The sequence below is a fragment of the Macaca mulatta genome, chromosome 3, assembly GCF_049350105.2.
Source record: "Macaca mulatta isolate MMU2019108-1 chromosome 3, T2T-MMU8v2.0, whole genome shotgun sequence".
Classification (NCBI taxonomy): domain Eukaryota; kingdom Metazoa; phylum Chordata; class Mammalia; order Primates; family Cercopithecidae; genus Macaca; species Macaca mulatta.
The window spans coordinates 98295570-98307910 of NC_133408.1; the positions used below are offsets into that span (position 1 = coordinate 98295570).

At 40.8% G+C, this 12341-nt stretch overlaps 1 protein-coding gene across 5 annotated transcripts in view; it reads right to left on the reverse strand.

Moving 5' to 3' along the window:
• Positions 1 to 12341, reverse strand: part of PLEKHA8 (pleckstrin homology domain containing A8) — a 137700-nt gene that overhangs the window by 67035 nt on the left and 58324 nt on the right. For all 5 annotated transcript variants that reach the window (XM_077994684.1, XM_077994683.1, XM_077994682.1 and 2 more), the window contains 6 exon segments: positions 8407 to 8523; positions 7244 to 7399; positions 5653 to 5777; positions 4216 to 4374; positions 3141 to 3181; positions 745 to 902 (listed from right to left, as the gene is read on the reverse strand). In XM_077994684.1, coding sequence (XP_077850810.1) covers positions 745 to 902; positions 3141 to 3181; positions 4216 to 4374; positions 5653 to 5777; positions 7244 to 7399; positions 8407 to 8523 — 756 coding nt within the window.

Genomic DNA, 12341 nt, shown 5'->3' on the forward strand with positions numbered 1-12341 from the left:
TTTATTATTTACCCAAGAGATAAGACTTCAATGATGTGTGGATTGTCTCTCTCAGATTAACAGCTAAGAAAACACAGCTCCTTCCCTCAACTCTCACACTGCTCCCCAATTCATCAAGAAAAAACAAGGTCTCTTATTTCAAGGTAGATGAGGAGGAAATTTTAATTTCATTTTCAAATTATTAAGTACTTATAATTAAAAGCTCTAATATAGTTGTCTTTGATCTGAAGTAGATTTCAGCGATTAGTGCCAAGGGATTAGCATATTTGAACTACAGACCTATTACCTGAAATGTGGGACTTTGGCTTGGTAAACAGAGAAGACTGGGTAGAAACCTCACGGTGACTGGGGAATTCTGACATCCTCAGGCCCAACAGAAACCGGGAGGATGAAAAACTGAACTCCGGTAATTTTACACACTGTTAAGTCTAACATCATAATCTAAGTTCAAAGGACTTTTAAGATACAGGGTTGAAGGCCCTCTGCTCACTGCAGCCCATGAACACAGCCAAGAACACTGAGCAGGAATCTTCCTCTTCACTCTGCCTTCTCAACACCAGGTCAGGGTCAGATTGGATGAAAGAATGTTGTTCAGTCACAAAACCTATCTTGCCCAGCCAATATCCTCCTTAAGAGACACCACTACATGGTCTTGAGGTTAATCCCTATCGTGGATATACATCGAATTCCCAAATCTTCTATCATCTAAAATTGGTTTGTTTCAGACTTTACTTTTGTTTTTACCTGTTATATTATCATCTGTATTTTCCTCACTTGATATGCTGCAGTCTATCTCTGCAGATTTCAAAGATAAGGAATTCTTATTTTTCATTAGGATTTCTTCCTCACCATTTATTTCCATATTTAAAGATCCATTTTCACAAGTACTCAACTCCATTTGCCTGCAAATTTTTTAAAAGGAAAAAAAGCCAGAAAGTCATTATTTGGTCTTTTTTTTTGAAACAGGTCTCCGCTCTGTCACCCAGGCTGTAGTACAGTGGCACAATCACGGCTCACTGCAGCCTCAATATACTGGGCTCAATCAATCCTCCTACTTGAGCACTCCACCCTGAGTAGCTTGGACTACAGGTGCCTGCCACCATGCCCACTTAATTTCTAATTTTTTGTAGAGATGGGGTGTCACTATGTTGCCCAGGTTGGTCTTGACCACCTAGCCTCAGGCAATCCTCCCACCTCAGCTTTCTAAAGTGCTGGGATTACAGGGATGAGCCACCTGCCAAGCCTGGTCATAAATTGACTGCCCAGGTAAATGTGATCCTTTCAACATCCACTGAAAGAATTGTTAAATCAACCCAAACCTCCCAGTCTTCTGCCTCCAAGGCCTGTGATGGGAGCAGTCCAGCCTCAAGGCTGCAATTTAGAAATCAAAGAGCCGTTAATGGCTTTCCCAGCACCCTCAGCAGTCCCAATCTTCCTGCTCCCCAGCAGCATCAGTAAATAGTCATTGACAGCTCTTTGGTTTTCAATCAGCTTTCTCCAGGTGCCACTTTGTACACTTTACTTTCCTCAACTTCTCCCTGGGGGTCTTCTTCTCTCTCTCTCTACACCACTGGCCATTTCTCTGTGTTTGACCGGCCAGTAACTTTATTTTATCTTATCTTATTTTATTTTATTTTATTTTATTTTGAGACACTCTGTCGCCCAGGCTGGGGTGCAATGGTGTGATCTTGGCTCACTGCAACCTCCGGCTTCCGCGTTTAAGTGATTCTCCTGCCTCAGCCTCCTGAGTAGCTGGGATTACAGGCGCCCGCCACCAAGCCCAGTTAATTTTTTGTATTTTTAGTAGAGACAGGGTTTCATCAGGTTGGCCAGGCTGGTCTTGAATGCTTGACCTCAGGTGATCTACCTGCCTCAGCCTCCCAAAGCGCTGGAATTACAGGTGTGAGCCACCATGCCCGGCCAGGGAGAGTACTCCTTATAAAGCATGTCTGAGAGAAAAAACCCAGGAGGATCACAACTCATCCAGAGGGAAATGTCAGCACATTAGGGTAACAGAAAAAGCCAATTAACATGCATGTAGAACACCTAATTCTATCAGTTAAAGGAACAATCATAATATCTTATTATTATAATTAGGTGATTATACCTAGCCTAATTAGAACAAAAATATTTCCTTCTAATAAAAATAAGGAGGAAGGGTCCAAGCTACATAGTAACTTCAGGAAAAGTATTTGCTATTTTCTTAAAAAAAAAAAAATACTGTATTTCAACCTAGTAATTAAAAATGTAGGAGCATATAGAGGCAAAGACCTCAACAACAACAAAAAACCTACAAATATGCTCCTAGTAAGAATATTTAGAATAGGAGAAAACTGGAAATAACTAAATTGGGAACAATCCTTGTAATAAAGAAGTAAGCAATAGTATATAAAGAGACGAACTATTAAATAATTTGAGGCCGGGCACAGTGGCTCAGGCCTGTAATACCAACACTTGGGGAGACCAATGCGGGTGGATCGCTTGAGCTCAGGGGTTCAAGACCAGCCTGGGCAACATGGTGAAACCCTGTCTCTACAGAAAAATACAAAAATTAGCCAGGCATAGTGGCATGCACCTGTAGTCCCAGCTACTTGGGAGGCGGAGGTGGGATTGCTTGGGCCCGGGATATTGAGGCTACAGTAATTTAACCCACTTTCATGGGTTAAATCACCTTAAAAATTGAAGGAGCATTTAGGGGAACAGAAATAGTTTAGATTTTGATAGTAGGTTATTTTTCAACCTGCAACACTACCTAAGATTTTTATTTTTAAACACAACAAAATAGCACTACTATCATTTCTAGATAAAAGTACACTTAAAACAAAGCTCAGAGAGAAGTTTCCTCTACAAGAGAAGTTTCAACCTTCAGTACACCCTAGAGAGATTAAAAGTCACTAGATGTGATGGGTGAGATCCATCTTAGGGAAAATGCCAACATATTCCCTATTAGTGCTAAATAAAAGGTCTGCTCTGGGTTGATTCAGGCTCATTCAAAAGAGGAAAGTCAGATATGTTTACTTCCATATTATTTCAAATCCTGAGAAAAACCATTACATGATCAAAGTATCTTTTTTTAAACAAGGAATAAAAATATCCTTTTTTTTTTTAATTTTTAGCAAGAAGAAAAAAAGCTACTGTACCTTTCCAAAGAATTATGAATTGGTATAATAGGATGTTTCATCTTTAAAAGAAGCAAAGAAAGGAAAGTTCACATGTTAAAACTTTGAACAGCACATATTGAGGATCTTATTACATACAAAACGGTAAATACGACCATATGACCATAATATACACTAGCCCCACTAAACAAACAATTTTAGGTCTTCCCAAAAGGCAGTCATTGATTCCACCTAGTCCTTCTTATTTATACAAATATATTTCTAAGTAAAAGGAAGATGATCTTTTGACAGACCTAATTATCACAGTCAAACTCAGTGATTAGCTTTCTTTGTAATTTCAGTTATGCTCATTAAACATTAATAAGTAGCAAACTATGACACAAGTATTATATCAAATACTAGAGGTATAAAGGTAGACACTATGGGGTTCCTGCTCTAAATATCATTTCAGTACAAAACAAGGAATATAAATAAAATAGGAGTATGTATAAGAGAGGCTTTTAGCCCAATTTAGGGATTCGGGTAAGAAGAGACTAAGTCTTTGAGGATGAGTATGAGCTAATCCAGGAAAGAGAGGTGAAGAGCATTCCCGGCACTGGAAAACGGCACAAAGGTGTGGGAGGAACTATTAACACAAGCAATGAATATGTTCAAGCTAGGTAATGACAGAGAAAGAGCTGGTAATGTGGGAAGCAGTTAAGAAGTTTTGACTTTAACCTACAGGCAATGAGGGAGCCACTGAAAGGCTTAGGTTAAGTGGTTCAATTTATACTGCATTAATAGAAATATGGTTGACTGGAAGGGTCAGGCTGAAAGCAACTATTAATAGTTAGAAGACTATCACAACTTTAGGCAAGACTCACTGGACAAGGGGTTGGAAAGAGGCTACATTAGAAACATGTTTAGGTGGTAAAATTGCCACAAGTAACTGACTGGATATGGGGTGCTGAGGACAGATATAAAAAAGGACATAAAGCAAAGTCCATTAAAAAACTGTCTTTATAAGTCACTAAAGGGTAATAGAGAACATAACTCACTATAAACTTTGAAACTTTTCATGATGCCTTGTTGCAGCCAAACTGAGCTGGACTTTTACCTTGCTGGACTTGAGCATGGCCAGCTGCGGTGATCCTGGTGGAGTGCGGTAGAGCAGCTCAGAGGTGAAGGCTGCATTTGCGATCTGCATGCATTCTTCCAAGGTCTTCAGAAAAGTATTACAGGTGGATTTCAGCAAAGTTCCCACATCAATTCCCTCCTATGAAAAAACCAGAGTGGAAGACTCCTTTACCTTGCCAAAAAAGAAAAAGCCCAATTGTGGAATGCCCTTAGAGGTTGTCCACAAAATAATAATAATGTATCCACCTGCTGAAATATGTACATCAGTTATAGAAGAAAAGCCCAATTTATCTATTAATCAAGTAACTATCGGCACTATTTGACTTTAACCTACAAGCAATGAGGGAGCTGCTGAAAGCCTTAGGTAGTAAAGTAGTTCAATTTACGCTGCATTAATTGTAACTCCCTCAGTCACGACAACCGAAAGTATCCCTCCTTGAGAATCACTGCTCTAGATTATAAACTTCCCAAGAGCAGGATTGAAATGCTTTTTTTGGTATCCTTCATCTTCCCTCCCATTCCCCTCACAGTCTATCTCATACATATTAGGCAGCTGCTGAATGAGTAAGAGCACCCAAAAGGAAGTGAATGCAAGTGGATCAAATCACCTTTTTAAGAAAAACTCAAAACACACGTACTACCAGCAGTATAGTGTTCTACTACTACCTAAGAAAATAAATTAAAATCTTTCATTATAATCTGCAGATGCATTGTTTGTCAGATCGAAACTTCTTTGAAAGTAGAGCAGAGACCCTGGCTAATGTGAGCCATTCTATACATAGCTTAACACCAGAGAAATCTTTTAATGTATGTTTTAAAATAAGTGAATAACGACTGTATTAATATATACTAACAATCACAATCCTTGCTGACAACGAAGAGAAAAAAAGCTGTGTCTCCATCTTTGAAAGCACTAGTGTATTCCAAAGCACAGTTACAAAGGTAAAACAAAATACTGTTAGTCTCATAGACGCACATCAATGTAAGACACTAAGTTGGCATCTTAATAGCTACGGCTATAGAAATCGCTACACAAGTCTGTAATTAACAAAACAATATGAAACTGGAGAGAAATATATTTTAGTATGACAGTACTAAAGTTAAAAGTTTCAAATATTATCAATTAATTAATCCCCAATTCATTCCAGGAAGGAAAGCTATACACTTGTATAAGATGAAATGTACATACTGCTTCTCTTTGTTTAATTTTGTTACTTTTTTCCTCTATAAAATAGTAAATTCCAAGACAGTCATAAAATTAGGTGAGAGTAAACACCACCTGAAGGAATGTCTGGTGCTTTTTATGTATATCAGTAATATTAATAAAATAATATTTTACCTCAGAATTGGCTATACTGGTAGTCACTTCTTTTATATTATTCATGTATATTAATAATATTAAGAAATAATATTTTACCTCAGAATTGGACACACCAGTTGTGGTCACTTCTTTTGTTTTATCCACTTGCTGAACAAGGAGGTCACAGTAGAGTCTTAGTTCTGACATTTTGGTTTTCAAGTTTTCAGTGTTTTCAGCAAACTCTAAATAACAAAATGATGATAATTCAGTAACCAAAACAAACAACTGATTTACTAGTTAGGATACTACGCAGAAGTGGAATCCTTACTAGTTAGGATACCACACAGAACATATGCCCAAAGACAAATCTTTAAAGTATGGTTGCAAATGTGACAGGTGAAGACATAAGAACAAGAAAAAACAGAAAAAGTAGATCTCCAGTCTTTTAAAGTAGTATACATTATGTATTAAGTCAACATACCGAATAATCACCAGTATACAAAGAAGGAGACAATATACCGTCTGACCCACTCCTGTCAGAACTGGCAGCAGAGCTAAGGGGTTCAGAGTTTTGGCCTCAGTTCTGCCAGAGAGTTTTTCCTATCTATAAAATGGGGTCATAGCTGTTTATCTACTAATGCAGTGCTCTACTCTTACCTGGGAAAAACATTCTGTAGCGTCCAATTATCACTAAGAACACCGTTCATAATTTCAGCTGAGGACTGGTTTGGTATGCTGCCTTGTCAAGACTAATGGCACCCCGCCATTATTATTAGCAATGCTCTCCACTCACCCTCGCATCGTGGGCTCAGTTACAATTGTTACTACTTTTCTGTTTCCTTCTTCATGAAAAAAAAAACTGCATACACATTACCATCTGCTCTGAGTCAAAGCCAAAAGCTTCTAGATTTGCTCACAATTTAACATTAAAACAACCAATGAAGAGGCCAATTTATGAATCTATGTAAAGAGTTAAGCACAACGGCCACACCTGTCATGATAGATGTTCCCTGGAACACTTTTTCCCATTTCACCCCACCCCAGCTCATCTCTTCAGGGTACCTTTAGGGCCATGGGGCAGGGAAGGTAGCAACTAGGACCCAGGCAGTAAGCCCTGGTATTCTTGCCCCAGTCCAAAGAGAAAGTCAGGCCACGGTTCTCTGGAGAACTTAACAATGTCCAGTGAATGAGCATGAAGCAACAGGAACCTGACAATTAAGCACCCATCCCACCCCAGAAAAAAAGTAAGGAGGAGCAGGGTGTTGCTACAGAAAACACCCTGATCCAAGGCTTATCCGGCTCAACTACTCTTCACCAAAGGTCAAGTTTGGCCACAGACTGGATACTCAACCATTTTATCATCACTAATCCTCATGGTAATCCTCCTGAGGTAGGATCTATTACCTCTTTTTAAAAGATGAAGAAATTAAGAGTAAGAAAGGTTAAGTGACCGATGCCAAGGTTATACAGTCAATAAACTGCAAAGCCATCATGTGTACCCAGCTGTGTTTGGCTCCAAAGCCTGCACTCTTTGCACTATGCTATGCCAAGAAAGAAGAGTTAGATATGGACCCTGGCTTACATTATACTAAGATACATAGCATTTGCATCATACTTCTGGTCAGAAGCAAGATAACAAACAAGGGAAATCAGAGATGCCAGTGGGTGATTCCCAAGGTTTCCACAGCAAAGGACAATCAATACTTGCCTTTCTCCTTCTGGGTCCTACTGTCAGTCAGGCAAGCCTTGGCTGATCCCAGGGCCACCAGCCACCGCTGTCTTTCAGCCACACTTCTGGCCTTCAGGTAGAAATACTGTTCCCCAGGGATTATCAGGTCCATGCGTGTATTATCTACAGAATGAACTGGGACCAAGACAAAGGGAGATCAGAGACCTAGAAGAGCCCTGTCTGGGTAGCCTCCATCCCACCCAACTTCTTCAGCTTAACTGATGGCAGTCATTGAAGGCTTCTTCCCAAAGAGGATGCCGGTCCTCATTACCTCTCCTAATTCACACAAAGTTCTGTTTACTTATCTCATCTTAGACATCTCTGTTAATCAAGAGGGAAAACCTTGCAATACCCCCAAGGCATCACCAAGACTTTGGCCCAAACAATAATCACCCAATTTAACTTTTCAGTTAAACTGATCCCTTATAGGAATAGAGAAGGAACCTCTCTTTCAGTGGGTATGTGTGTTAAGTAGGCTGCTCTGAGGCCAAGAAACAAGGGTCTGTTTTTTACCTCCTTGGATTTATTGGGCAATAATCAAAAATACAATCTTTTCCATCTTCTACTTCCCTTGACAAGTCAGACCAAAAGTGTGAGAATTTTCTCAGAGGCCTTTAGGAGAAGAAACAAGCAAACCGAACTCTTTCACCCACATCCACTATCTAAATTCCCATTTAATCTGTTTTTCTTCTGAGCCACACCTTGTCAGCATGTCTCAAGACAAAAACAAGAAGTAAAGACTATTTGAAAGTCTGTTAGGTTTTTGCTTGTTTTGTTTTGGTGGAGGGTGTGTGTGTGTCCATCCTGATTTAAACACAAAAGTGTTTGATGCTGCAGTAAAGACTTCAAGTTTTGCTAACAGCCACTGGTCCCAGGTGAGCAGGTCACTAAGGAATGAGTGCTAGTTGAATAGTGAAGCACGTTGCTTTCATTTATTTTGACCACCTCTTAGCCAATCTTCTTATAAAAGTTGGCTACAGTTTTGGGTTTTATTTGCAAGGCTTTCTTTTGACACATAACACTATGTCCTTTGGTCTGTACTATGGAAGCAGCAGAGAAAGGTATGCAGGGGCCAGGGGCTTTTTTGTTTTTGAGGGAAAACAGAAAGAAAAATAAAACTCGCAAGTTGCTTGATTCCTCACCTTGAATTTCACAGACTGCCATTTGTATGCTCCCTTTGCAACCTTTCCAGGCATCTTCAGGAGAATCATAATAGGACAATATTCCCCCACAGAGAAGGAACCATCGAGGCTGCCAACCTGAAAACAAAAGCAAGAGCAACATTGCAATTACTGCCTGTGTATGAAGTACCTCCCAAGATACAGAAATAGAGCCTAACATAGGATACTGGGTTAGCTCCAAGGAGCTTTACATTGCCAGGGTTATTCTAAGAGAAAGAATTAAGTTAGAGAGACCTGTATGTTTTATTCCATTTTTATAAAATTAAAAATGCCCCCAAAAATATATATATATATATATATATATTTTTTTGAGATGGAGTCTAGCTCGGTCGCCCAGGCTGGAGTGCAGTGGCACGATCTCGGCTCACTGCACGCTCCGCCACCCAGGTTCACACCATACTCCTGCCTCAGCCTCCCAAGTAGCTGGGACTACAGGCACCCGCTGCCACGCCCGGTTAATTTTTTGCATTTTTAGTAGAGACTGGGTTTCACTGTGTTAGCCAGGATGGTCTCGATCTCCTGACCTTGTGATCCGTCCGCCTCGGCCTCCCAAAGTGCTGGGATTACAGGCGTGAGCCACCGCGCCCAGCCAGAGGTATATATTTTTTAGTCACATGATTACAGAAGTCTGGAAGGATAAGCAACAAGTACACTGATGACTCTCTAGGTAATAGGATTTACAAAAATAAAAGATTTGTATTCTGTTTCTTTCCTAATACAGTACCAGTAGTCTGTGATTTTTACTTTTTCTAAGACGAATAATTAGGATGTCCTGAACATTACTGTTATCACACGCTTGCCTTCCTCTCTTCTAAGAAAAATTATCCAAAACTTAGAAATAAGGCAACAAAGATGACAAGGTCCTTTCAACAAATGTCATACAGAGCACCAACTAAGAAGCCTGTCTAGAATCCTATGACCCTTAGGAAAAGGTAACATTGTTTGACTTACTATTTAGTATTGATCCATTGAAATGAAGTAATCTTAAAACATTCAAGGCTTAACTACATTCACTTCAATATTGGAGAATTTCAGGGGACAAACCATATGTAGTAGAAACATGCATCTTATCTAGTCCTCTCACACACCCTATATTCTAGTCAAACCACTTATTTGCTGTATTTCTGTCTCGGAACTTTTGCTCCAATTGGATCTCTTCATAAAATGTCATCCCGGCCAGGCGCAGTGGTTCACACCTGTAATCCCAATACTTTGGGAGGTCAAGGTGGGCAGATCACAAGGAGATGGAGACCATTCTGGCCAACATGGTGAAACTCCATCTCTACTAAAAATACAAAAATTAGCTGGGTGTGGCAGCAAGTGCCTGTAATCCCAGCTATTCGGGAGGCTGAAGCAGGAGAATCGCTGGAACCCCAGGAAGCAAAAGTTGCAGTGAGTGGAGATCTTTTCTGAGACTCCGTCTCAAAAAAAAAAAAATCATCCCTGACTATCTCTGTGTAAACCTTGTCTTCTCAGGCCTCCTCAGTCAGATGCAGTTCTTTTCTTTCTCTGAAATGCCATAGCCCTCTAGGGATACATTTCTCTCATGGGACTGCCATGGCTGAGGAAGCCAGAGAGAAGGCAGAGCCCCACAGGCTGCTCAGCTACAGACATCTGATGGGCCCTTGGGGTTTGATTCACACAAACCAAGTGGGGAGGACACCAATGGTATCACTTTATTACGTTTTAATAGGAGGCTACTACACTTCCTGGAGCACCCCCAGCCCAAGATTATGGAACAAGGAACTACACTGTAACCAGAAGCCTGAATAGTCAGCACTAAATCTATGTGAAGGAGTTGGGTAAGTAGGCAAGATATTTCGCTCATCATTTACTTAATCAGGGTCTGCTTCACCAGAAAGCGCAATACTCAGGCCTGCCAGGTACCATGTCTCTTACTTCTTTAAATAAAACTAACACTAATTCTCAGCATCCACTCTCCCATAATATCTGAACTTATCTTCTCACCAAAGATAAGTAATCTTGTCTTAAACTATGGCTTTTGCTCTTCTTATTACATTTTATATAAAGGACTTCTTTCCCAGAGACCTAGACCCTTTACTGAGTGTCAGGAACCCTTAGGCCTTATCTCTACGCTAGCAGCTGGCAAACTTCTTGGGATGAACTTGTAAATTTTTATTTCAGAAGGTGATGCTGGCAAGGCATGGTGGCTCACAGCTATAATATTAATACTGTGGGAGGCCAAGGTGGGTGGATCACTTGAAGCCAGGAATTCCAGACCAGCCTGGGCAACAATGGCGAAACTCATCTCTAATAAAAATACAAAAATTAGCCGAGTGTGGTGGCATACACCTGTGGTCCCAGCAGGAGGTTGATGTGGGAGGACTGCTTGAGCCTGGAAGGTCGAGGCTGTAGTGAGCCATGACTGTGCTACTGCACTCCAACCTGAGTGAGAGTGAGACCTTGTCACAAACAAACAAACAAACAATGTGATACTTCTAGACCTTGGCTTCAAATTCGACAAAAATTCAACTGTGAAGGCCACCACTCCTGTACAAACATTACAACCTGAAAAACCAAATCAATCCTCAGACTGTATCTTGTTGGGCAGAGAATCAGTGCTCCAGGAGTCAGACATTATTGGTGACGTTTCAGCTCTTTGCAAAAGTGTTTATTTACATCCTAGGCCACCTCCCCTCATTGAAACAGAAGAGTCAATTTCTGAGAACCTGAGAAAAGGAAGAGGTCTTTGAAATCACACAGTCCAACCAGCATATTTTATAGATAAGGAAACCAATCCCAGGTAAATTAAGTGACCTAATTAGGGTCACAAAGGAAGTACACAACAGAGCTGGGAAGAAAACTCTCTTTCTATACTGCCCCTTAAGGCATGAAAGCTCCCAAACCTTGGCTCCCCACTCCCAGAAAGTTGTCCTGGTATAGAACAACAGCATCTTTTCACTCCCATGACGCTGGCTGGTGTGAACACCTCAACTCCCATGATGCTGGCTGGTGTGAACACTCCCCAAATCCACCATGACTTTTGTGTAGAAAGCATTTAGAACAGCCTCAATTACTGTATTTTATCAAATTTAGGACCCATCTGTATTTGTCAGTGTTATCCAAAGAAAAAGAACCAGCAGTGTGTTAGGGTGTGTGTGTAAAGATATTATAAGGATGTGTGGGTGGGTATGTGTGCATGTAATGAAATTGTAAGTAACTGGCTCATGTGACTAGAGACTGAGAAGTCCCAAGAGCTGCAATCAGCAAGCTAGGAGAGCTCCATGCTAGCAGGATAAGTTCCATGCTAGCAGGCTCAAGACCCAAGAAGAACCAATGAAAGCTAGAAAAGGCCAACGTCTCAGCTCAAGGCAGTCGCAGGAGGAATTCTCTCTTACTCAGTCCTTTTGTTCTCTTCAAGTCTTTCACTGATTGGATAAGGCTCATCCACATTAGGAAGGGCAATCTACTTTATTAGGTCTATTGATTCAAATGTTAATTGCCTCCACAACATCCTTCCAGATCCAACCAGAATAAACCATCACATCATCGATTTTAAGACACACCATTATTTTACATGACACAAGAAAGAAAAAAATTCTACCAACTAAACAATGACATAGCACAGGTTTCTAAGATGCTTCTTGATTTCACGGTTGTTGAAATGTGAAAAAAGACCCCGATCCCGGAGCAAGATGGCCGAATAGGAGCAGCTCCAGCCTCCAGCTCCCAGCGCGAGCGACACAGAGGACGGGTGATTTCTGCATTTTCAACTGAGGTACTGGGTTCATCTCACTGGGGAGTGCCGGACAATCGGTGCTGGTCAGCCGGTGCAGCCCAACCAGCGAGAGCTGAAGCAGGGTGAGCCATTGCCTCACCTGGGAAGCGCAAGGGGGAAGGGAATCCCTTTTCCTAGCCAAGGGAAACTGAGACAC